This window comes from Bufo bufo, chromosome 1 (genome assembly GCF_905171765.1).
Source record: "Bufo bufo chromosome 1, aBufBuf1.1, whole genome shotgun sequence".
Lineage (NCBI taxonomy): Eukaryota > Metazoa > Chordata > Amphibia > Anura > Bufonidae > Bufo > Bufo bufo.
In genome coordinates this window covers 229,745,617-229,773,346 of record NC_053389.1, presented here as the reverse complement: position 1 = coordinate 229,773,346, position 27,730 = coordinate 229,745,617, and the positions used below count along the sequence as shown (strand labels likewise).

At 45.3% G+C, this 27,730-nt stretch overlaps 1 protein-coding gene across 1 annotated transcript in view; it reads right to left on the bottom strand.

The window, feature by feature from the left end:
• Positions 1–26,361, bottom strand: part of DDX11 (DEAD/H-box helicase 11) — a 123,891-nt gene extending 97,530 nt beyond the window's left edge. Inside the window, exons 1-5 of the mRNA XM_040436290.1 lie at positions 26,224–26,361; positions 21,995–22,141; positions 9,208–9,435; positions 6,031–6,117; positions 27–175 (exon numbers count right to left, since the gene is read on the bottom strand). Coding sequence (XP_040292224.1) covers positions 27–175; positions 6,031–6,117; positions 9,208–9,435; positions 21,995–22,138 — 608 coding nt within the window. The 5' untranslated portion in view covers positions 22,139–22,141; positions 26,224–26,361. The remainder of the gene's footprint in view (positions 1–26; positions 176–6,030; positions 6,118–9,207; positions 9,436–21,994; positions 22,142–26,223) is intronic.
• Between the last annotated feature and the right edge of the window lie 1,369 nt (positions 26,362–27,730).

Sequence of the window (27,730 nt, the reverse complement as noted above, 5' to 3'; positions counted from 1 at the left end):
CGATTTTTAATGGAGAAGTGTCATACACTACGCCTTTCTTTGTTTCCTCATCACTCTCATATTCGGCAAGAACCAGCTCTTCCTCGCCTTGTTCCAGGGCTGGGCCTTCTCCTCCAGGGGACAATATCTGCTGACTGAGCCTCAGAAGACGAATTGTCTCATCCTCCTCTTCCCTCTACAGACACAGCAGAAAGAGAAAGACTTAAAAGCTCAGATGCAAAATCCTGCAAGAGCATCCACACATCCAGGATGAAAAGAAAAAAGGAGAGCATCAGCGTGAGAAGATGTCATGGAACTTATGGAAGGCATTTAACCCTTTCGTTGCCAGCGGAGTTAAGACACTTAGTACCTCTAGTAGCCAGGGCAATATTTGCATTTTTGACATGTACAAATAAAAAGTAAATCACAAAATAAAAAAAATTACACTAACCCTCCATTCCCTTATACACTGCCTGTCCAAATAAAAAGTCGCCACCTGGATTTAACTAAGCAAATAGTTATGAGCCGCCTATTGGACAATTACTGCATGGGCGATTATCTTTCAGCTGGCAACAAGTTATTTAACACCAACTGGTGCAATGAGCTGCTTCTCATTTCTTAAAGAGGACCTTTCATCTGGCAAAAAATTCTGAACTACCGGTAAGTGTCATGATCTGGAGAGCGGCGCCCAGGGATCTCACTGCACTTACTATTATCCCTGGGCGCGCTCCGTTCTCCTGCTATGCCCTCCGGTATGTTCGGTCACTTGGTTATAGTAGGAGGAGACTGCCCTTGTTCTCCTGGGCGTCTCCTTCTCCCAGGCTGTAGCGCTGGCCAATCGCAGCGCAGAGCTCACAGCGGCCGGAACGTGATTTGCGGCCAAATATAGGACATGTTCTATCTTTGCACGGAACGGAGATACGGAAACACAGAAACGGAATGCATACGGAGTACATTCCATTTTTTTTGCGGACCCATTGAAATGAATGGTTCCGTATACGGAACGCAAAAAACGGCAAAAAATAAAAATAAAAACTGTAGTGTGAAAGGGGCCTAATCTGAATGCACTGTCCCTTGTCTGCTGATTCAAACGCAGTTATCCCCCTCCCGATCAGTGTCCATATTCTAGAGAAACTGATGCTTTTATTTTATGCAAATGACGTGCTTGGTGCAACGAGGGTTTCACAGTTGCACCTAAAGCTACACTTCTTTTAGCTATTGCCCGCGCCTCCAAGCTTTGGGTGACAGAGCCAGGCAGTGGGGACATACTTACACCTGTCCCCTCGCGTCTGTGCGTTCACTTCGAGGATCAGAGCTCACACAGTACAGACTCCTTCTGTCTGGCAAACATCAACATGCTGATCCCCCACATCAAACCCGCTGGCATGAGAGTTCAGGACCAGGTATGATTGCGTCGCCACTGCCTGGCCCTTTCACTGAAAGCTATGGGGGCATGGCAAACAGCCAAAGGTGTGGAGCTTTAGGTGCAATGGTGATTTACTCATTGCACCAAACAGGTCATTTTCTATTTGCAAATAAAAGCATTGATTTCCCTGGAATGCGGGCACTGATCGCGATGGGGGAATCAGAAGATAAGTGCACATCTGACAATTCTTTTGGGTTACTATGGAGGTAAGTGGCCACAAATTCCCTTTAAGATGGAAATAAAAAAATAAAAAAAATGTAATCTATAAAACAGGAGTCCCTGAAAAGTAACTGCATGCCCAAAATCTATATATTTCTTCATAGCAGACAACCTGGTCATTACAGTTGACTTAAAGGACTGCTGACAACCATGTCCACCTTCATCTAACTTTGTGACAAACAAAGTTTCCCTTTTTTGCCCTTTGGATACAGGAGGTTTTTTCGTTTTCATTTTTCTTCCCTATTTTCCTTGAGCCATAACTTTTTTATATTTCCGTCCACATAGCTGTATGAGGGGTTATTTTTTGCGGGAAAAGTAGTACTTTCTAATGCCACCATTAATTATGGCATAAAATGTAGTGGGAAGCGGTAAAAAACTCCAAATGGGTTTTGTTCCCACTGCGTTTCGTTTGCGGCAAAACTGACCCATGCCCATCATTTCTCTGGGTCAGTACGATTACAACGATACCCCATATGTATAGGTTTTTTATGTCTAAATAGTGTAAAAATAAATTTAAACTTTGATTTTAAAAAATTATCTACTGAGCTGTGTGGGGGCTCATTTTTTGCGGAACAATCTGTAGTTTTTATTCATAACATTTTGGAGTGTGCGTGACTTTTTGATCACATTTTATAAAAAAAAATTGGGTAAGAGAAGCAATGAAAAAATTGCAAATTGCCCATTTTTACCCTTTTTTCCGTTACGCCATTCACGGTATTGGAATTTTGTTTATATTTATTGTTATTAAGGTATTTATTTTTTATTATACGGAAAGGGGGGTGATTTAAACTTTTATATGTTTTTATTTTTTTAACATTTATTTTTTTCATTTTTTTGTGATGATTTTGAAGCTCATATATGAGCCTATAAATAATGTTTTTTAAATTTTTGATTTTGTTCTATTAGGGATTTTTTAAATGAGATTTACACTAGAAGTTGCTCATTTCTTATCCTGGCCTGCCATCTGGTGGCCAAAATAAGAACTGCAACTTGAACACTTAAAGGGAACCTGTCCCCTCTACTATGCTACCTTCACTGAGCGTTTCTAAATGTTCATTGTGTTACCCTAAACACATAAATTAAATTTTTTATTTCATTTGCAGACGAATTCAATAAATATTATGCATTTTTGTACTTCTCGCCTTTTATGCAAATTAACATAAAAGAGTCATATCTTACTTGTGTGACCAGAGAAGAGTCATATTTTCAAGCTCTGACTTATCTCAGGTTAATTTGAATATGTATCAAATCGGTTTTTTTACACAATAAAAGCACAAAGAGCTATGGGGACTGGGTATTGCGGATGTGCTAGCAGCGATTTAGCAACCCATGTCCTCAGCTCTATACCCAAAATCCAGATGACAGGTTCCCTTTAAAGCCTCTTCAGCAAGGCTTACAGTGTTCAGTGCAACTATTGATACCCACATTGGCCGCACGTTTTTGTTTTTGCGCATTTAGATGCCGTGATCTCACTTGATCACGGCATCTAAAACCTTTAATTACTGCGATCAGCATTATTGCCGGTCACGCAGGTCTTTGCTGTATGCACAGGTTAAATGTATCAAAGCAAACATTCACTAGGTTATGCTCCCACCTCTGGGACCCGCACCTACCCTGTGAACAGAGCGGGGAGAGCAGTGACTGGTTTCCCAGGGTCCGGCCATTACCAAACGCTCTCCCCATACAAATGAATGGGAATTTTCGGTGGCCCCATAGAAATTAATGGAGGGCGGATGCGCATGAGCAGTGCGCCCTCCGCCACCTTTCCCTGCTCCGTTCTCGGTGTAGGTGCGGGTCCCAGAGATGGAACCCGCACCTATCAGACAATTGGGGCATATCCTAGCGATATGCCACCATTGTCCGTGATGGGAATACCCCTTTAATACACACAACCACCTTCATGCAACTTTGTGGCAAATAATGAGCAAAGTAAGCATGGCCTGCTGCATTATGTTTTCAACAAGTGGAGTTGGGGGATTTGGATTATTGGTGTCCTCAATGCTGAGAAATATAGGCAGATACTTATCCATCAGGCAGTACCTTGAGGGAGGCATCTGATTGGCTCCAGATTTATTATGCAGCAGGACAACAACCCCAAACATACAGCCAATGTCATTAGGGACTATCTTCAATGTAAAGAAGAACAACTACTGTTTACACGCATGTTTCTTGCCGCTTACAGCAATTCACTTTTATCCTGGAACACTCAATGATAGCAGGTAAGTAGCTATGTGCTTTTGGGTCTTCTGAATGCCTCTTAGACGAACTGCAAATAATGGCCAAAGGGCGTTCATAGGGTAAGTACATACAAGTGCTGACACTCTCACGGGGGTATGTATTCTGCTCACCTGTTTTTGTTGTGCAATGTTGGGCACAACACCAGTATAGGCAACAGTCAGGATAATAGTGGTCGGTGCTGCTAGGACTAGCTGGGACCCCAGATGCAGAAGCCGGGCTGCCAGTGGGGTGGAAGAATCATGCAGTCAGCAGAGGCTGGACTTATTCCATCTCACTTTGGGATAGATAGTATGTGGGCGCAAATCACAACCGGAGATGATGTAACAGAATTATTTTTGATTTGCATCTATACACTATCTATCCCGAAGTGAGACAGAATAAGTCCAGCATCTACTGACTCCACGATTCTTAGAAGAACTAGGAGGGGCTTGTGCCTCTAAATTGACACCCCACCCCCCAACTATGAAATATACTGGTGGACCATGAGGCCACATACAGCTGACCTGGGGCCTTCACTCCAGTCCAGTGCTCCAGACTAAAAAAAATACCTAGTGGCCATTGGCTCCTGAACTGAAAAATTTAGGAGCCAAATAAAAATTTTAGTCGCCAAATCGAAACCGAATCAAAATTTTGGTATCGTGACAACGCTACGCCGATCAGATCGGCGTAGGGTTGTTTCGATACCAAAATTTTGAATTCACTTTCGTCACCATAAAAAAAGTATTGCGATACTCAATACCACGCGAAAAAAAAAAAAAAAAGACCAAAAAAAGCCGCGTGCATTTTGCATTTTATGAAACGTTCGGCCCATAATAGAACAGTCCTATCTTATTTTTTGAGGGGACAAGGTGACTAAAAAATGGCAAATCGCATGGTTTTTATTTATTTATTTCTGTTACGGCGCTCACCGCATAGGAGATATTTTTTAATAATTTAATAGTTTGGACTTTTCGGCCGCAGCGCTATGTAATATGTTTATTTATTTATTGTTTATATATTTTATATGTAAAATTGGGAAAGGGGGGATTTAAACTTAATATTTTAGGGTACTTTCACACTAGCGGTTTTCTTTTCCGGTTTCGTCACAGGGGCTCTATACCGGAAGAGAACTGATCAGTTTTATCCCCATGCATTCTGAATGGAGAGTAATCCGTTCAGGATGCATCAGGATGTCTTCAAGTCAGTCATTTTGACTGATCAGGCAAAAGATAAAACCGTAGCATGCTACGGTTTTCTCTCCGGCGAAGAAAACTGAACGCTTGCCTGAATACCGGGTCCAGCATTTTTCCCCATAGCAATGTATTAGTGCCAGATCCGGCATTCAAAATACCGGAATGGTACCGCACATGAAGGGTTAACTGCAGCAGATCGCAGCTCCCTGTCATAGAGTTCGGGTGCCGGCTATTTGATTCCGGCACCCGCCTCCTGTATTTGTATTAACAGGTCAGTTATCTTCATTGGTGGCGCAGTGGCCACAGCCCCTCCTCCTCCCGTCTCTCTTCTTATTGGCGGCGGCAGGGAGAGACTCCTCCACTGCGCTGCTGAGTAGAACATCGGCGGCGGGGAAGAGAACTATCAGTTCCTGTGCTGTATTCAACTGCAGAGCTGCGGCGGCGGCTCTAGTCGCAAATGGCGACAAGACTAAAAAGTCTTGTCGTCATTTGTAAATTCTAAGTCACATTGGCGACCATTTTGGTCGCCATCTGGAGCCCTGCAGTCCTACGATCTTTCTTTATTCTGGTGATTGGTATTACACTGCCACCTAATGGTGAATTTAGGAATGAGGAAAACAAATTTTAAAACCAGTTCACTCTGCATTATGGCGTTTAAAAGGGTTAAAAATCAGCATCAGGCTTGAAGCACAACTCTGTTTGTATTTTGCAGTATTCGGATCCGCGATTTGTGGACCACAAAACATATATAATCGTGTGCATGATGCTTTAAGATGCACCTGGGCTCATCAAGAGTATATGGAAGTCACAGAGGGGGGTCCTCAGGTACCTCCTGTGCATGTGTTACATGGCCGAATGGAAATGTAGTGTCAGTTAACACCTAACGGCCCAGGCTCCACCTTACATATACACACTTGGTAGACATTATTTTAATAGAAAGGCAAATGGAGGCACAAAGCCATTAATTCCCATGAGAAATTCAACCAGAGATCTCACCTTTCTCTTGGAAGCAAACTTCAGGTGTACGTTATGTCGCATCTGCTCCAGCTTCTCTTCTCTCTTCTTCCTTCGGAGCTGATCCTCCTGCAGTAAACACACGAGAAACTATGAAAAGGTTGTAAAGCAAAGAACCACCCATATAACAGAAAGAAAGGCAATTTACTGTCAGTGAATAGAAACATCTGTTTATATCCAGAGGGTAAAATCCAGCCCAAGTCCTGCTCACACAGCGCTGGGCATGTTACACTGTATCACTGACTGTCTACAGGAATGCAAGTGGTGGGAGCCACTAACTGAATGTAAGCAACAAAGGTTTCCATTCACTGACTGAAAACTAAGATTTTAAAAATGATGACTAAGGGCTCATGCAAACGAACGTATTTTCTTTCCATGTCCGTTCAGGGTTTTTTGCGGACCGTATGTGGAACCATTTGTTTCAATGGGACTGAACAAAAAAAACTGAAGTTACTCCGTGTGCATTCCGTTTCCGTATAAAAAATAGAACATGTCCTATTATTGTCCTCATTACGGACAAGGATAGGACAGTTCTATCAGGGGCCAGCTGTTCCGTTACGCAAAATACGGAATGCACACGGATGTCACCCGTATTTTTTGCAGATCACAAAATACATACGTTCGTGTGCATGAGCCCCAAACTGTGAGAAAAACCAAGTCAGAACAGGATTTCAGCTTCTGAATCCAACCAAGGTGGTTTCTATTCACTGAAAGTAAGCAGAATTATTTAATGCAATTTAGGATTTTAAACACAAAGGGCCTGATTTACCAAGAGCGGTGAGTGCTATAAAGTAAATGCCTCCTCCGGCAGTCCGTGAGCCAGACTGAAATCTTTGGCAGCTCAGAGCCAGTTTCTGGTGTATATCCTAATAAATATGCCGCGGCTGATGGCCCTGCCTATATCCCACCATGCCCCTTTTCTGAAACCTTGGCGAGAACAGAGTACAAATGCCAGTTGCTAACTAAAAAAAAAAAGTGGCAAAGGCATTTAAAAAGTTACAAAACTGAGTTTTGCGACTTTATAAACTCAGAAAACTGACATAGGGCGAATGATAAATTCTCCTGCCCCATCCCCCAAGTATATTAGAAACTGAAGTACATTATACATTGATGAAGCTCCAAATATGAAAACCTAGGAAATCTACTTCATCTCACTCTTATGGGGTATTCTAATCTTATAAAGTGATGGCTCTGTAGGCTATGCTATCATCAGTGGCGTAGCTAGAAATGACTGGGCCCCACAGCAAATTTTTGAATGGGGCCCCCCTCCCCCAGTAATTTTTCCGCAACCCCTTCCTTTCATGCCGCCCCCATTCCTGTGGCTAGTACAGATCGCTCTCTCAGACCAGGGCCAGCAGCTTTTCCATCCGTTTTATACACTGTCTATACTGTCACTGTATATCATTTCATTGTGTAATACTGTTGAGGGGGCCCTGACAAAATCATTTAGTCCTCCTCCTCCTGGATGGGCCCCTTCTGGGTCAGGGCCCCAAAGCAACTGCTTCCCCTATAGCTACACCCCTGGCTATCACTTTATGATCGATGAGGGTCTGATTCCAGGGTCGCCCACCGATCCCGAAAATGAAGGGGATGCATACCATGGAGCTTTGCTGTAGTTCCCTGCACAGCTGGTGGTCGCAGTGAGCAGTAAAGTGAACGTGGCGGTAAACCAGTGCTGTGTTGCTTTCAACCTCAGGATTGGTGGGAGTCCCACAGCTTATACCCCCACCGACCATAAAGTGATGTCTTGCCCTAGTAGTATGCGATCACTTTACCCAATTTGAGAAAGAGGCCTGGATCTGAGAGCAGAATAAAGAAGAAGCAGCCTGATCGGGAGCAGAAAAGGGTTTCAGGCAAAGCACACTTTCAGAAGTTAGCTAATTTCAAGTTGAAATGCATAAGGTCTATAAAAAGCGGGAGACCACGGAGCGGGAGTAAAAAAAAACTCTAGTAAAGAACATGATAAAGTGCACGGGGTATTAAAAATAGATGGGGAGAAGTAGAAGTTAGGCAGGGCGATGCATTATTTAACAAGAGAGGATCAGGGGCTTGGAACATATTACCATAAGAGAGACCCCTCTGGCAGAACAGAGATAAAGCAGGGGAATCGTAAGGAAGCTACTTGTGTTATATGTGACCTACTGTCCGTGGAGCTAGTGGAAGACAGGGCAGAGTCTTCTGTAAAGGTATGGCGTATATATACACCACAACGTACTGAAACGGAACCAAAAACACTTGATGAAGGGATGATATTTAACACAGCATTTTAGGCATCAGTCACATCTCCGTAGCAGACTACCGGAGTTACCGTATCTGGCACTATAAGGGTCCATTCACACGTCCGTATGTGTTTTGCGGATTCGCAAAACACGGACACCGGCAATGTGCGTTCCGCATTTTGCGGACCGCACATCGCCGGCACTCTCATAGAAAATGCCTTTTCTTGTCCGCAATTGCGGACAAGAATAGGACATGTTCTATTTTTTGGCGGAACGGAAGTGCGGATCTGCAAATGCGGATGTGGACAGCACATTCCGGCTCTATTGAAAATGAATGGGTCCGCACCTGTTCCGCAAAATTGCGGAACGGATGCGGACCCATTTTGCGGACGTGTGAATGGACCCTAAAGGGATCCGGCAGGTCTCCAGCATAACTGCACTGCAGACAGCACTATTTTTCCATCATTTATGCCAGAAGCTCGCAGGTTCTCCAATGAATCTCATTATAGTGACTGGGGATTCAGCGCTATCTCTGGTAGTCTGCTCCAAAAGACATGAACAAAGCCTTATTTACTCTGCATATTGCAGAAAAAACATAACTGGCACCCCCTACTGGCAAATAGGCAGCACTACAGGCTCAGAGGGCAACCAGAAATACGACCGCCACTAACTGAATACTCGGCTTTACCCATAGTTATTTCCTGTTCATGACACCCGCTGTGCAGGAGCTGTGTGAAAACGCAACTAGAAGAGGGTTAACCGTTTCAGCACATAAAGAAATCTAAACTATGTCCTAATCTAATTTGTTACAGATTTCAGCATCACTGCTTGCAGTCATTGAAGGTGCAAGGTTCTTTACAGCACCTGGGTGTCCATGCCTCATCTCTGGAAGTAGAATTCCCATTTCATTCCCTTATTATCCTGTAAGTAAATCCAGCACCTTTAGCTTATTCTTCGTGTCCATCTCTTCTTTCTTTTGCAGGAACTGGGTCACCCAGTCGGGCTCTGTCATAGATCCTGCCTCTGCCGGTGTGCACCCGTCTGTCTTTTTTCCTTCATTTTTTTCTTTTGTTTCCGCAGCCAACGCCTGGGCCTCCTCCTGGTGCTTCTTCTCTTCAAAGTCCCGCAACCAAGACAGGGACCCGCAAATCAGGCTCAACGATTTACCCTGCAAAAAACCAGGACACCGGATTACACAGAACATTCATTCAAAAGTAAAGTATTAACTGAAAATGTACACCACATTCTTATAACATGGTTATAAGGGAAAATAATAGCATTCTTAATACAGAATGCTTAGTAAAATAGGGATGGAGGGGTTAAAAAATAAATAAATAATAATTTAACTCGCCTTAATCCACTTGTTCGCGCAGCCCGGCTTTTCTTCTGTCTTCATCTTTGCGGTGCACAGGAAAAGGACCTGTGGTGACGTCATTGCGCTCATCACATGGTCCATCACCATGGTGATGGATCATGTGATGGACCATGTGATGAGCGCAGTGACGTCATCAAAGGTCCTTTTTCTGTGCACAGCAAAGATGAAGACAGAAGAGAAGCCGGGCTGCGCGAACAAGTGGATTAAGGTGAGTTAAATTATTTTTATTTATTTTTTTTAACCCCTCCAGCCCTATTGTACTATGCATTCTGTATTAAGAATGCTATTATTTTCCCTTATAACCATGTTATAATGATCGGGTCCCTATCCTGATCGTCTCCTAGCAACCGTGCGTGAAAATCGCACTGCATCCGCACTTGCTTGCGGATGCTTGCGATTTTCATGCAGCCCCATTCACTTCTATGGGGCCTGCGTTGCGTGAAAAACGCACAAAATAGAGCATGCTGCGATTTTCACACAACGCACAAGTGATGCGTGAAAATCACCGCTCATGTGCACAGTCCCATAGAAATGAATAGGTCCGGATTCAGTGCGGGTGCAATGCGTTCACCTCACGCATTGCACCCGCGCGGAAATCTTGCCCGTGTGAAAGAGGCCTAACTCTTTTGCGTGCTGGAGCATAGTATTTAACACATGAGGGGTCATTTATAAAGACCTGTGTTTTACAATAGTCCTTGATTCCCCCCTGCACTGCTGAAGGATGCCCCTAATTTTTGACGGGGAGTGCGACTTGTCATAAACTAGGCACATTTTTGGCAGTCTGTGCGCCTGGTGTAAAAACTACATCAGAGCCCCTAACTGCAAATAGGTGTTAGTAAGTCTTTTGTTGCCAAAGTCCCAGCCCCCACCACTCCCAAGTGGCGAGGACGCAGTAAAAACAACCATGTGACAAAATACTGGCACACGGGCATTTAAAAAGTCACAAAAAGGGGTCTTGAGATTTTTTAGGCCAAATACGGACGTCAAAATGTTAGTAAACGACCCCCATAGAGCCATAAGTGTATGTTGCTGGCTCAGAAGCTGATTCCAGACGGTGGGGGTTTATCTCTTGGATGCTAGCATCAGTGGTAACTACTGTGTCTCTGTAAGCCCTTCAGTGCCCCCACAACAGGATCATGGGGTGCTGAAGGATTGCCATGACTTTGTTAGGCCCCAGGTCAGCCATGGACATGAGGCCTTTGCCTGAAAGGGGTTGTCCCATGAAAAATATTCTACATTTTTCAAACCAGCACCTGGATCCGAATAATTTTGTAATTGAATGTAATTAAAAATGTTATTCTCTGAAATCTATCTATATAGCGCCACCTGCTGTTCTAGCTGAGCAACTGCAGCAATGAATGGGCAGATCTCTGGGTCCATGTGAGGTACAGAGTGTTTATTAGAAAGAACAGAAGTTCGCTCATCTCTAAGCTGGAGTACTCCAAAATAGATGAGACCTTATGGCTAAAGTGTGACTGCAAGAATCATTCAGTTGTACCACTCAAATGTCCGTAAATTGTATGCCAATTTACCAGTTTGTTGGAACCGGAGAGGTTCAGAAGGTGTCCTTATTGCAATCTCCTGCAAGGGAAACTCTGTGCTCAGGTGCTGTTTAGCAATAGTAATTGCACTGCTTCCGATCAATGACGCTCCACTTACTTTTCCTTGCGGAGAAAGGGTCTGAATGAGCTTTCTCCGCAAGGAAAAGTAAGTGGAGCGTCATTGATCGGAAGCAGTGCAATTACTATTGCTAAACAGCACCTGAGCACAGAGTTTCCCTTGCAGGAGATTGCAATAAGGACACCTTCTGAACCTCTCCGGTTCCAACAAACTGGTAAATCGGCATACAATTTACGGACATTTGAGTGGTACAACTGAATGATTCTTGCAGTCACACTTTAGCCATAAGGTCTCATCTATTTTGGAGTACTCCAGCTGTTTAGGTTTTGTGCGCGAGCTCCGCACTTTATAAACCTATTTAATGTATTTATGCTGATATGTCGACACTAAGTTGTTTTTTGTGTTATTAAGTGTATTAATAAATTTATATGCAAAAATACTGTGAGCCAGCCTATATTATTACTAGATTTGCTCTTTCTTCAGTTGGTTACTGACAGGCTGGGCTCCAGTAGTTTGCTGGTAGAGCTTTTCTTAATATATATTGTTTATTAGAAAGAGACTGACATGTACTGCATGATGTCTGATTTTAGGGTACTTTCACACTTGCGGCAGGACGGATCCGACAGGCTGTTCACCATGTCGGATCCGTCCTGCGGCTATTTCGCCGTGCCGCCGGACCGCCGCTCCGTCCCCATTGACTATGATGGGGACGGGGGCGGAGCTCCGGCGCAAGGCCGCCGGACTAAAATTACTGCATGTCAGGCTTTTTATTCCGGCGGCTTTCACCGTGCACCGCCGTGCTGCGCCGGAGCTCCGCCCCCGTCCCCATTATAGTCAATGGGGACGGAGCGGCGGTCCGGCGGCACGGCGAAATAGCCGCAGGACGGATCCGACATGGTGAACAGCATGTCGGATCCGTCCTGCCGCAAGTGTGAAAGTACCCTTAATTTTTTATTTTATATTTGGCTACCTTTACATCTGCCCTTTGGTTTCTGGTTGTGAGATCTGGCAGAGGATCTCAAAACCAGATCAAAACGGTTCCATTTTATTTAACACGTCAAGAAGCATCCGTTCCGTTAGGATCCGGTTGTATTAAATCGAAATAGAACAAACTAGATCAGTCACTAAAAACAATGTAAGTCAATGGGTGACGGATCCGGCACCACTGACTTAGGTCTCTTGCACACGACCGTATGGTTTTGTAGTCCGTTTTAAACGGATCCGTTTTTTCGTTTCAGTAGTGTTTCCGTTCCGCTTCCGTTCCGTTTACAAAAATGTTTAAACAGTAAGTACACAAAAAAATTGGGCTGGGCATAACATTTTCAATAGATGGTTCTGCAAAAATGGAACAGATAGGGAAGACATACGGAGTACATTCCGTATGTGTTCCGTTTTTTTTTTTACGGAACCATTAACTTGAATGGGGCCACGGATCGTTATTTGCGGGCAATAATAGGACAAGTTCTATCTTTCAGTACATTCAGGTTTTTTTGCGGAACCATTGAAATGAATGGTTCCGAAAACAGAATCCGCAAATACGGAACAGAAACGTTAAAGGCCTTAGGGCTCATGCACACAAATGTATTTTCTTTCCATGTCCATTCCGTTTTTTTTGCGGACTGTATGCGGATCCATTCACTTCAATGGGTCCGCAAAAAAACGGAAGGTACTGTGTATTCCGTTTCCGTATGTCCGTTCTGCAAAAAAACAGAACATGACCTATTATTGTCCACATTACGGACAAGCATAGTACTGTTCTATGAAGGAAAAAATTAAATAAAAAAGCAGGGTCTGAATGAGCACATCTCATATGCGTGCTTCTTGTAATCCATTGAAGTAGTATATGTATCCCCTCTTATCAAATATATCATCATCTTCACTAGTGATATCCCTTACAGCCTTATTGGATTTTAGGTTTCAAAACCACCCAATGGGTTCATAATACGCCCTAGTTATCTTCGTACATTCATGTATTCATACTATTATTATTAATTATTAAAGCGCCATTCATTCCATAGCGCTGTACATATGAGAAGAGGTATACATACATAATACAGACAATTGCACTAATCATAAACAAGACGAGTTACAAACTGGTACAGAAGGAGAGAGGGCCCTGCCCGTGAGGGCTTACAATCTACATGGTATGGGAGAAGGACACAGTAGGTGTGGGTGAAGTTGGTCATGGCGGTATAGAGGCAGCAGGGTCACTTGTTGTAGGCTTGTCTGAAGAGGTGGGTTTTCAGGTTTCTTTTGAAGGATTCCACTGTAGGTGAGAGTCTGATATGTTGGGGTAGCGAGTTCCAGAGTATGGGGGATGCACGGGAGAAATCTTGGAGGCGATTGTGGGAAGAGGAGAGAAGGAGGTCTTGTGAGGATCGGAGAGTGCGTGTGGGGATGTATCGGAAAGTAGCTCAGAGATGTAGGGAGGGGACAGGTTATGGACGGCCTTGTATGTATTTGTTAGTACTTTGAAGTGAAATCGCTGGGCAATGGGGAGCCAGTGAAGGGATTGGCAGAGGGGACAGGCAGAGGAGTAATACGGTGAGAGGAGGATTAGTCGGGCAGCAGAGTTGAGGATAGATTGGAAGGGTGCGAGACTGCTAGATAGAAGGCCACAGAGGAGAGTGTTGCAGTAGTCTAGGCGGGAGATTATGAGGGCATGTACAAGCATTTTCGCAGATTCAAAGTTAAGGAAAACACGGATGCGGGAGATGTTTTTGAGTTGGAGGCGGCAGGGGGTGGAAAGGACTTAGATGTGTGGTCGGAAGGAAAGGGCAGAATCCAAGGTCACTCCAAGGCAGCGGACTTGGTTGACCGGGGAGAGTGTGCAGCCATTGATCGTGATAGATAAGTCTGTTGGGGGGGTTAAGCAAGACGGGGGAAAGATGATGAATTCTGTTTTATCCATGTTAAGTTTTAGAAAGCGAAAGGCGAAGAAGGATGATACAGAGGATAGACATTTTGGGATTCTTTATAGTAAGGTGGTGATGGACCAGAGAGGTAGATTTGTGTGTCGTCAGCAAAGGAGTGATACTGAAAGCCATGGGACTCTATGAGCTGTCCCAGGCCAAAAGTGTAGATAGAGAAGAGCAGGGGTCCTAGGACAGAGCCTTGTGGGACAGCAACAGAGAGGGAATGAGACGAGGAGGTGGTGCGGGAGTGGGAGACGCTAAACGTCCGGTCTGTGAGGTTTGATGTGATCCAGGAGAGGGCCAGGTCAGTGATGCCAAGAGATGAGAGAGTTTGCAACCGAAGGTAGTGGTCAACAGTGTCGAAGGCAGAGGACAGGTCAAGGAGAAGGAGGACAGAGTATGGTTTCTTGGTTTTGGCTGTTAGTAGGTCATTGGTGACTTTGGTAAGGGCAGTCTCAGTCGAGTGGTGGGGTCGGAAGCCAGATTGTAGGCGGTGAAAGAGGGAGCAGGAGGAGAGGTGGGAGGACAGTTCTGTCACGGATGGTGTACAGGAAACAAGATAATACAATACAAACAATGACTCACTGGACCCACAACTAAGGAACAAAAGGGAGACCCCTGCAATCGACCTGCCGCTCTCCCTTATTGCTCAGCCTATGCGACCACCCCAAAGGTGGATGGGCGCATATCCACGTACCTCGGCTATCTTAGACCTGAAGGCCCTACAATAGTGAGGGGACACGACCACCGGCTCCCTACACAGACACGGAGGGAGTCAGGGTCACCTGGATCCAGAAAACAGAAAATCATAAATACATAAACAGAACTTATCTAGCTGGGAGCTGGGAGCTGGGAACTGGGAACTGGGAACTGGGAACTGGGAACTGGGACAGCATGCACACACACTCCAGGAAGTTGAATCAGCCGCACACTACTGCCTTATGGGTAGGAATTTAAAGGGAAGTAATCAGTCCGACTGCATGACAGCTGAGATAGACTAACGAGGTGAGGAACAGAAACCAAAACAAAGAAACTCAAGGAGGAGGATCTGGACGGCTCCTGTCAGAGCTTCTCAGCTGTCTGGTTGTGACAGTACCCCTCCCTCTAGGAGTGAACTCCGGACACTCAGGGCCCACCTTCTCAGGATGGGACCTATGGAAAGCCCTGATGAGACGAGAGGCCTTAATGTCCGTCACTGGGACCCACATCCTCTCCTCAGGACCATAACCCTCCCAATGAACGAGGTACTGGAGGGAACCGCGGACAAGACGAGAATCCACAATCCTAGAGACCTGAAATTCAAGATTTCCATCAACAATAATCGGAGGAGGAGGCAAAGGCGAGGGTACAATAGGTTGAACATAAGGTTTCAATAAGGACTTATGGAAAACATTATGGATCTTCCAAGTCTGAGGAAGATCAAGACGGTAGGCAACAGGATTGATGACAGACAGGATCTTGTAAGGCCCAATAAACCTAGGACCCAACTTCCAGGAGGGAACCTTCAATTTGATATTCTTGGTAGACAGCCACACCAAATCACCAACATTCAGGTCCGGACCAGGCACACGTCTCCTATCCGCCACACGCTTATATCTCTCACTCATGTTCTTTAGATTATCCTGAATCTTTTGCCAAATAGATGACAAAGACGAGGAGAATCTGTCCTCATCAGGCAAACCAGAAGAGCCCTCTCCAGAGAAAGTCCCAAACTGCGGATGAAACCCATATGCACCAAAAAATGGTGACTTATCAGAGGACTCCTGACGACGGTTATTTAAAGCAAACTCAGCAAGGGACAAAAAAGAACACCAATCCTCCTGATTCTCCGCCACAAAACAGCGCAGATATGTCTCCAGATTCTGATTGACACGCTCTGTCTGGCCATTCGACTGCGGATGGAAAGCAGAAGAGAATGACAAGCGAACCCCCAAGCGAGAACAGAAGGCCTTCCAGAATCTGGAAACAAACTGCGTGCCCCTATCAGAGACTATGTCTGAAGGAATCCCATGCAATTTGACAATGTGGTCAACAAATGCCTGCGCCAGCGTCTTAGCATTGGGCAAACCAGGAAAAGGGATAAAATGCACCATTTTGCTAAAACGGTCCACCACCACCAGAATCACAGACTTCCCCGAGGAACGAGGCAAGTCCGTTATGAAGTCCATGGACAGATGTGTCCAAGGACGGGAAGGAATGGGCAAAGGAAGGAGAGGACCTGATGGCCGTGAATGAGGGACCTTGGCACGAGCGCAAGTCTTGCAAGCTGCCACAAAACCCTCAACCGACTTACGAAGCGCAGGCCACCAGAATCTCCGGGCAATGAGATCCAGTGTGGCTCTTGTCCCCGGGTGCCTAGCAAGGACCGTATCGTGGTGTTCTTTAAAAATCTTGTGTCTCAAAGCGAGAGGCACAAACAACCTCCCAGGATGACAAAGATCAGGAGCTTCTGACTGAGCTGCCTGCACCTCTGCCTCCAATTCAGGAAAAAGAGCAGAGACCACCACACCTTCAGCCAAAATGGGACCCGGGTCTTCAAAATTCCCACCTCCCGGGAAACAACGTGATAGGGCATCTGCCTTCACATTCTTAACCCCAGGGCGGAACGTAACAACAAAATTAAACCTTGAAAAGAACAAAGACCATCTGGCCTGTCTCGGGTTTAGACGCTTGGCTGACTCCAAGTAGGCCAGATTTTTATGGTCAGTAAACACGGTAATAGGGTGTCTGGCTCCCTCTAGCCAATGGCGCCATTCCTCAAAAGCCAACTTGATGGCCAACAATTCCCTATCTCCCACATCATAATTTCTCTCTGCGGAGGAGAGCTTCTTTGAGAAAAAGGCACACGGTTGCCATTTGGTAGGAGAGGAACCCTGAGACAAGACCGCACCCACCCCTACCTCAGAAGCATCAACCTCAACTATGAAGGGTAACGAAACATCAGGTTGTACTAGGATGGGAGCGGAAGCAAAACTCTCCTTGATATTAGAAAAGGCCTTACGCGCCTCTACCGACCAGGAAGAAAAATCTACCCCCTTTCTGGTCATATCAGTGAGTGGTTTAACAACAGAGGAATAATTCAAAATAAATTTCCTGTAATAATTAGCAAAGCCCAAAAAACGCATCAGCGCCTTCTGATTCTCAGGAAGCTCCCACTCAAGCACAGCGCGAACCTTCTCGGGCTCCATGCGAAAACCAGAAGCGGAGACAAGAAACCCCAGAAATTGGATCTCTGGAACCGCAAACACACATTTTTCCAGTTTCGCGTATAATTTATTCTCCCGCAGGATGAGTAAGACCTGACATAAGTGTTCCTTATGAGTCTTGAAATCAGGAGAAAAAATCAAAATGTCATCCAAATACACTAATACAAATTTTCCCATTAAATGATAAAAAATGCTGTTGACGAAATGCTGAAAAACGGCTGGGGCATTCATCAAACCAAAAGGCATAACTAAATTCTCAAAATGGCCCTCAGGGGTATTGAAAGCCGTCTTCCATTCGTCTCCTTCTCTGACCCTAACCAGGTTGTATGCCCCTCTTAGGTCTAATTTAGAAAAGACTTTCGCCCCAACAACCTGGTTAAACAGGTCCGGGACCAGAGGAAGCGGATAAGGATCACGAATAGTGATACTGTTCAGCTCCCTGAAATCCAGACAAGGTCTTAAAGAACCATCTTTTTTCTTAACAAAGAAAAAACCAGCGGCAACAGGTGACTTCGAGGGTCGTATGTGTCCTTTTCTCAGACTCTCAGAGATATAAGCACGCATAGCGACCCTCTCAGGTTGGGAAAGATTGTATAAACGAGATTTAGGCAGCTTGGCGCCTGGGATGAGATCAATAGGGCAATCATACTCCCTGTGCGGAGGTAAACCCTGAACTCCACTCTCAGAGAAGACATCCAAAAATTCAGAGAGGAAAGGTGGTACAGTTTTAGTAGAAACCTCAGAAATAGATGTTATGAGGCAATTCTCTCTGCAAAAGTTACTCCAACCATTTATTTGCCTCGCTTGCCAATCAATGGTGGGGTTATGTTTAGTGAGCCAGGGTAGCCCCAACACTAGAGGAGTAGGCAAACCGCTAAGGACGAAACATGACACATCCTCAACATGAGCATCATTCACAATTAAACGGATATTGTGTACTATGCCCTTTAATGATTTCTGAGAAAGTGGAGCGGAATCAATAGCAAAAACAGGAATATCTCTTCCCAAAGTGCATACCTGGAAACCATGAGTTATTGCAAATTGATTATCAATGAGGTTGACAGCTGCTCCACTATCCACAAAAATCTCACAAAAAATGCTCTTGCTCTCTAGCGCCACCCTAGCAGGCAGGACAAAACGGGAACTACAAGCAAAAGGAAAACCTTCAATTTCCGCCTCAACCCTGCCAATAGTAACAGACGGAACATTCTTAAAAGATTTCTTCCTTTTTGTCTCTTTATTACTCCCAGAAAACTGCCTGAATCTCCTAGAGGGACAAACATTTGCCAGATGATTTATACCTCCACAACAAAAGCAAACCCTCCCCTGCGGGCTGAATCTTCTATTGTCAGAGGCAATCAACCCCAGCTGCATGGGCTCCTGCTCAGAAGGGGCTGACAGCGACTGAGACCCCTGTGCACAGAATGAGACCGCTGCACTGTCCCGGGACTGAGTATGACAGGAAGGAGAGATCTCTCCTCTCTCTCTAAGACGCCTGTCAATACGAACAGCCTGAGACATAGCAGAATTCAAGGAGGTAGGTCTTTCATGAAAGGCAAATGCATCTCTCAATCCCTCTGAAAGACCATAGCAAAATTGACTTCGGAGTGCAGCATCATTCCAACCCGTATCTGCTGCCCATCTCCGAAATTCTGAGCAGTAAATCTCTGCGGATTGTTTACCCTGGCATAACAGACGTAGTTTAGACTCGATCCGGATCTTCATATATCTGACCCAGGGCTAAAAAGAATTCATCCACTGAACGGAGGGGCCGTGCCCCCTCCGGCAGCGAAAAGGCCCAGGACTGAGCGTTACCCCTGAGCAGCGATATAATGATACCCACTCTTCGTTCTTCATCACCAGAAGAATGGGGAAGAAGGCGAAAATGGAGTTTGCAAGCCTCTCTAAAACGTACAAAATTCTCACTACCCCCGGAAAACGTATCCGGGAGCGAAATCTTAGGCTCAGCACAAACTCCATGAACGCAAGCTGAACCGGTCACTTGAAACTGAGAAAAAGTCTTACGGAGATCAGCTACCTCCAAAGCAAGACCCTGAAAGCGTTCAGCCAAAAGTGTAACCGGATCCATGCTTGAGACGGTTTTGGCGGCTGATAATGTCACGGATGGTGTACAGGAAACAAGATAATACAATACAAACAATGACTCACTGGACCCACAACTAAGGAACAAAAGGGAGACCCCTGCAATCGACCTGCCGCTCTCCCTTATTGCTCAGCCTATGCGACCACCCCAAAGGTGGATGGGCGCATATCCACGTACCTCGGCTATCTTAGACCTGAAGGCCCTACAATAGTGAGGGGACACGACCACCGGCTCCCTACACAGACACGGAGGGAGTCAGGGTCACCTGGATCCAGAAAACAGAAAATCATAAATACATAAACAGAACTTATCTAGCTGGGAGCTGGGAGCTGGGAACTGGGAACTGGGAACTGGGACAGCGGACAGCGGACAGCGGACAGCGGACAGCGGACAGCGGACAGCGGACAGCGGACAGCGGACAGCGGACACACACACTCCAGGAAGTTGTATCAGCCGCACACTACTGCCTTATGGGTAGGAATTTAAAGGGAAGTAATCAGTCCGACTGCATGACAGCTGAGATAGACTAACGAGGTGAGGAACAGAAACCAAAACAAAGAAACTCAAGGAGGAGGATCTGGACGGCTCCTGTCAGAGCTTCTCAGCTGTCTGGTTGTGACAAGTTCAGAATGGACATGTTCAAGTAGCTTTGAGGCATACGGAAGAAGTGAAATGGGGCGATAACTGGACAAAGAAGATGGGTCAAGTAAAGGCTTTTTGAGGATGGGTGTAATGGTAGCATGTTTAAAAGCAGAGGGGAAGACACCAGAGGTTAGTGATAGGTTGAAGAGATGAGTTAGGGCTGGGATAAACACTGTGGTGAGGTTAGGGATGAGGTGGGATGGGATAGGGTCAAGTGCACAGGTGGTCAGATGAGATCTGGAGAGTAGAGTGGAAAGTTTTTCTTCTGTAAAGGTGGAGAAGCGGGTTTTGGGAGAAGAGGACCGAGCAGTTGTGTAGAGTAGGGTTGTTGCGGGTATCGAAATTTCGATACCCAATCGATAGTTTTGTCCCGGTATCGATACGATACTGGGATTTCCATTTTTTCGATACTGGGCTGCGCTGCTGCGCAGTCTAGTATCACAGAACATGAGCGCGCTGCTGTCAGCGCGCTCATGTTCCCTGAGCAGCACAGGGGAGAAGGAAGCTGTCCTCCCTCCCCCCTGTGCTGCCGCTGCCACATATGAGAGGAGAGGGGCGGAGGAGGGGCGGACGCACTGCGCTACCAATAATAGGACTTTTCCTACACAGAGCGGCGCCCAGCGATGTCCCATTACTGTCTCCTCTCCTGCTCCACATGCTAATTACTATCGGAGCGATGGGGAGGAGACATCAGCTTCTCTAGTGGGCGTTCCTTCTCCCTGCACTGCGCTGCGATTGGACAGCGCTACAGCCAGAGAGAAGGAACGCCCACTAGAGAAGCTGATGTCTCCTCCCCATTGCTTCGATAATAGTTAGCATATGGAGCAGGATAGGAGATAGTAATGGGGCACAGCGGGCGAACGGAGCGGCGCCCAGGAATAATAGTAAGTGCTGGGACATCGCTGGGCGCCGCTCTATGTAGCCTAATACTGTCTGGACCCAGGAAAAGTAGTCTTTAACACCTAATACAGGAGGCAGGTGCCGGCAGCAGAATCACATTGCCGGCAACCTGCTTACTTTTTTTTTTTTTGTGACGGATCCGGTTTTTTTGTTTATTTTTGCAGCGGCTTTGTGTCCGGTCACAAAACGTAATGCTACCGGAACAGATGCATCCTGAACGGAGCATAGTCCATTCACAATACATTGATCCCAAACAGAATCGTTTTGGCCTGATTTTGAGGTCCTCTGCCAGATCTCAAAATGGAAATGCCACAACGCTGATTTGAAAGGAGCCTTACTCATGAGATAACCCCTTTAAGGTACAGTTACATGTTGCGGCCATGCTGCACCTGGGATTGGGCTGAGTACCCCAGCAGTAGCATATTATCTATTCAGTCTTCATTGTTAATTAATGGCTGCGCAGGCTTGCGGCTTGCCACGTGACCACTAACAATGAAGACCAAATAAGCCATGTGGTTCTGATTAGTTAATATGACGCTGCTGTGGCAGGCTCCACGGTCGTCACTGGTACCAATGGGACTCACATAGGGTGCACTGCGGCACAATGTCTGGCACTGCAGCTGTTACTGGTGCAAGTGTGGTTGGCACTACAGGTGTTACTGGTACTAGTAGCTGGCTCCGGGAGCACTGCAGTCATTAGATTATATGTACAAATAAAATGGTGCAATGTAACATCCCGTTACACACGACCATGACAGGTATCTTACAGTGGAAGACCGACTTTCAGAGGCTTCATACATGGGCAAAAAAAGAGGGGGCTCCCACATACGACTTCCATATACCTCCTAGGGTACAATGTGTAAATCAGCAGGAACTATTACATAACCTGTGACTGATATCATACATGAGGAAGGAACTCCCTAACATCTAGATTCCCGTAACCTCAGGGTGAAGCATCTCCTCACCGTTCCCGTGGGACTCTCAAATATTCCAACTTTTCCAGTTTCCAGCACCTGGTAAAGCTCTGTCATGAACTGCTCCTGGATAGGATAAGGCTCGAAGGGGAAGGGGAACTTTACGGGACCAGCACTGGGAGTCACTACATCCATTTTCTGAAATAATAAAAAGGTAAATGTCATAAAGTCAGGATCTTGCGTATTAGTTATAACTCGTATTTCTGATATAGAGCTTCAAATCCCCTTTACCTAAGAGGTAAATTATAAAACTCTGGCTGCCGGTAGCCACCACTAGGGGGAGCAGGAGCTTATCGCTGGCAGATTTATAATTGGTATGCAGTTAGCTCCCTCTAGTGGTGGCTGCTGGCAGGTAAAGTTTTATCATGTACTTTGCGCCACATTTATCAAATATTGCACGCTGCTCGTTAAATTTGGTGCATCTGTAAACTTTACACATTTCTCTAGAAATGCAACTCGTTTTTTTTACACCATTCTCCTACTTTTATAAAAAAAAAAGGAGTGAATAGGACCTGGAGTGAAGAGGACTACAAACTACAGTAAAGGTATCTGCAGAGTCTGGTCTGGGGCTGGTATTAGCTTAGGGGTCTATGTCAATTTTAGGGACTTAAAAGGTATTGTCTCATCTAACCGTTACTAAGGAGAGATGAGACATAGTCCCGACCACCAGCTGGCCGGGAAACAGCAGAAAGCTCTGGCGCTCTGCTGTTTCAGTCGCTCCCATTGCGGCGTACGAGTGCTCCAGAAACAGCATACCACAGCAAGCTATGCTGTTTCCCTAAGGGCTCACATACATGATCGTTGGCTGTTTTGCGGTCCGCTAACTGCAGATCTGGAAAACATGGATACCGGCCCACATTTTGAGAAACTGAATGGCCGGCCCCTAATAGAACTGTCCTATCCTTGTCCGTAATGCGTACAAAAATAGGACATGTTTTATTTTTTTTGTGGGGCCATGGAACGCACATACGGATGCGGACAGCACACGGTGCGCTTTCTGCATCTTTTTTACCCATTGAAGTGAATGGATCTGCATCCAACCTGCAGAAAATGCAGATCGGATGCCCGAAAAATAAAAAAGATACGTTTGTGTGCATGAGTCCTAACTCAGAAAAAGTATAGCTTGCTCTGCTACACTGTTTCTGTAGCTGTCATGCACCGCATGCGCCGGAGTGCTCTGCTATGGCTGTTGGTCGGGACTGTGACTCCTTAATAACGGCGAGATGAGACAAGCCCTTTAAACACTCTGGTTCAAGAAAATATAAATCACACTAACTAGAAAATAAGCAGAAAACTTACCTTGTTCCTTCCTTTTCATGTTTTCAGGTGCAGATCCACCATTTTTCAGGCCACACTGTTTCTCGGACTGCCTGATGAATACTGTACATATGGTAGCCCAAGACACTCCTCGCTTGTCCAGCCCTGCTCTTGGATTGGTCAGCACTGGCCAATCCGGGGAAAGCAGGAAGTGTCTTGGACAACCCAATGCAGTGTGGTCATCATAGATGACAGAAGATAAGCCCAGGGATTGGTGGATCTGCAGCTGCAAAGGTGGGAATCAGGTAACTGTTCTATTCCTTCCCCAGTTCAGGTGAATATTTTTTTCTTAAAGTGGGGGGTTGATTTAAATATTAATGAACTGTCCTCAGGAGAGATATTAAATATCAGATCGTCGGGGGTCCGACTCCCAGGAACCTCCTTTAAGCGCTGTGGCCTATTCATAGCATACCAGGCACAGCAGAAGCTCAATCCCATTTATTTGAATGGGTCTGAGCTGCAGAAAGGCCATGGAACCGATGGATGCAAAGTCATTGGCCAAGGAGAAGGCCGCAGAGCTCACTCAAGTGCCGCAGACCCTGAGAACAGCTGCTGAGAGCTGGACCCCCACTCATCTGATATTGATGATCTACACTTCAGAGGTACAGAAAATTGAAAAATGAAAGGGGGTTGCCACTTTCTGGCTACAGTTGACCAATGTGTATGTAAGATGACTACATGGCACTTAGGCCTCATGCACATGACCGTAGTTTTGGTCCATGCCCAATCTCCATTTATTTAAAAATGTGGGCACCACACAGATGTCATCCGTGTGATGTCCAGATCCGCGTGGCCGTTCTGCAGATTATAGAACGTCTTATTCTTGTCCATTTTGCGAACAAAAATAGGCAGGCATTTCTGTTGATGGGAATGAGAAATTTACAGAATGCAGATGATCGGTATCCGTATTCTGCAGATCTACAAGTTGCAGGCCTGGTCTGGAGTCTGCATTTGCTTAGAGGGCCAGGTCTGGAGTCTGCATCTGTTTAGGAGGCCTGGTCTGGAGTCTGCATTTGCTTAGAGGGCCAGGTCTGGAGTCTGCATCTGTTTAGGAGGCCTGGTCTGGGGCCTGCATCCGTTTATGGGATCTGGTCTGGAGTCTGCATCTGTTTAGGGGGACCGGTCTGGAGTCTTCCTTTGTTTAGGACAGGGGTCAGCAACCTCCGGCACTCCAGGTATTGTGAAACTACATTCCCCTCATGCACACTGGCTTGGCTGCTCTCGAAGATGCTGGGAGTTGTAGTTTCGCAACAGCTGGAATGCCCAAAGTTGCTGGTCCCTGGTTTAGAGGAACTGGTCTGGAGTCTGCATCTGTTTATGGGATCTGGTCTGGAGTCTGCATCTGTTTATGGGATCTGGTCTGGAGTCTGCATCTGTTTATGGGATCTGGTCTGGAGTCTGCATCTGTTTATGGGGTCTGGTCTGGAGTCTGCATCTGTTTATGGGATCTGGTCTGGAGTCTGCATCTGTTTATGGGATCTGGTCTGGAGTCTGCATCTGTTTATGGGATCTGGTCTGGAGTCTGCATCTGTTTATGGGATCTGGTCTGGAGTCTGCATCTGTTTATGGGATCTGGTCTGGAGTCTGCATCTGTTTATGGGATCTGGACTGGAGTCTGCATCTGTTTATGGGGTCTGGACTGGAGTCTGCATCTGTTTATGGGGTCTGGACTGGAGTCTGCATCTGTTTATGGGGTCTGGTCTGGAGTCTGCATTTGTTTTAGGGGCTCGGTCTGGAGTCTGCAATTGTTTAGGAGGTCAACACAGGACTCTGTTTATTTAGGGGTCTGGCATGGATTTATGTAGGGTCTGGTGTGGGATCTAGATTTATTTAAGGATCAGGTCAGGGGGTCTATAATTAGGGGTGTGGTCTGGGTTTGAATTAGAACTCTGGTCACTTACCTATTGGTATGATAGAGGGAGTGATTTACAATGATTCTTATTCAAATACCTTACAATGGGAGGTACCCTGCATAAAGAGGCAGGGCAAATATTATCAATTTTTCATAAACTGCCTCTTTAAATCTCTTATGTCATTAATCTTACTACATGAGATAGTCGGATACACCGCATTATTTTTATTTATTTTTTTGCTGAACTAACTGCGAGACTTTCTTTGTCCCAATTATTGTAACTGCCTATTTCCATTTAAGGGCATCTGTCAGCAGATTTGTACCTATGACACTGACTGACCTGTTACATGTGCGCTTGGCAGCTGAAGCCATCCGTGTTGGCCCCATGTTCATATATGTCCACATTGCTGAGAAAAATGATGTTTTAATATATGGAAATGAGCCTCTAGGAGCAATGGAGGCGTTACCATTACACCTAGAGGCTCTACTTTCTGTGCAACTGCCGCTCCCTCTACAGCTTGATTGAAAGGACCACACAGTAATAACGTTATCACACCTGGCTCTGTCAATCAAAGTTGAGGGGTAGTGGCAGCTGGAGAAAGAGCTCAGGCTTTAGGTGTAATGGCAACACCCCCGTTGCTCCTAGAGGCTCATTTGCATATATTAAAACATAATTTTTCTCACCACTGCGGGCACATATGAACATGGGACCAGCACAGACGCCTTCAGCTGCCAGAGCACATGTAACAGGACAGCCAGTGTCATAGGTACAAATCTGCTGACAGATGCCCTTTAAGGGGCTGCACACAACTCTAAAAAACCAAACTCATCATTATATGTTTGGTTGCTATTGGTTACAGCTCCTTATGGTAACACACATAGCAAAACTGCAGTATAGTAATATCATGTAGTTACTTCTGAGCTTTATACTATACTGCAGAGTATTCTGTAAAGGCACAACATCTCAGCACTATCCCGACAGAAGATGTCACTGCTCTGTTATTAATACATCGTTGCTATAATAATCCCGATATATATATTTGTTACTCACTGGCACTGCCGATAATACCCAACATGCTCCACGACCTAAACACAATCTCCCGCGCTACCCATCAGCCAATCACAGGGTCCCGACCAACAAAGTACACCGCCCACGGTAGGAGCCTCAGCCAATAGCCACGCGGATACAGTTGTCTGCGCCAGGATCCAATAATATGAGACCTTGACTGTAGCCAATGATTGAGCAGTACGCACTTGGAGACGTCATTGTTACTAGGTTATAGGGAAGGCGTCTTGACTCATGGCTCATCCATAGGAGCTAGGTCGTAGTTTGTGGGCGGAGCCAGTCTCCTGTGACAGAGCGCTTCATACGGGGAATTCTAGATGTTTCCAGTTCTGTATTCAAATTTAGAGGTTTTTTTTCTGCTTCACATTGTAATGTAACATAGTTTATAGTATGAAGTGTGAGCATTAAGCTTTGTCATACTTTATAATCAGTATAAAAATAACCGCGCATTGTAACGTAAAACCTCATGTTTACATTAATTCGCACTCACCAATGTGGCGACGCTAATTGTTAGGCTGCATCTGTACTAATCGCAGTTTAAATTGAAATTGCAGCAATAACGGTAATCCACATAAAGGTACCGCAGCTCCGCTGCCCTGTGACTTTCTGCCCCGTATCTATAATGACTTACATTACTTATAATTACATAGAATTAACTCCTTCAGGACTTATTTCACCTTAAGGACCAGGCAATTTTTTGCAAATCTGACCAGTGTCACTTTAAGTGGTGATAACTTTAAAACGCTTTGACTTATCCAGGCCATTCTGAGATTGTTTTTTTTGTCACATATTGTACTTCATGACACTGGTAAAATGAAGTAAAAAATAATAATTTTTATTTATAAAATAAATACCAAATTTACCACAAAAAAAATTAAAAATTGCAAAGTTCCAAGTTTCAATTTCTCTACTTCTATAATACATAGTAATACCTCCAAAAATAGTTATTACTTTACATTCCCCATATGTCTACTTCATGTTTGGATCATTTTGGGAATGATATTTTATTTTTTGGGGGACGTTACAAGGCTTAGAAGTTTAGAAGCAAATCTTGAAATTTTTCTGAGATTTTCAAAAACACAATTTTTTGGGACCAGTTCAGGTCTGAAGTCACTTTGTGAGGCTTACATAATAGAAACCACCTAAAAATTCTAGAAACTACACCCCTCAAGGTATTCAAAACTGATTTTACAAACGCCGTTAACCCCTTAGGTGTTCCACAAGAGTTAACGGCAAAAGGGGATAAAATTACAGAATTTATATTTTTGGGCAAATTTTCCATTTTAATCCATTTTTTCCAGTAACAAAGCAAGTGTTAACAGCCAAACAAAATGCAATATTTATTGCCCCGATTCTGTAGTTTGCAGAAACACCCCATATTTGGCCGTAAACTACTGTACGGGCACACAGCGGGGCGTAGAGGGAAAGGTGCGCCGTATGGTTTTTGGAAGGCAGATTTTGCTGGACTGGTTTATTTACACCATGTCCCATT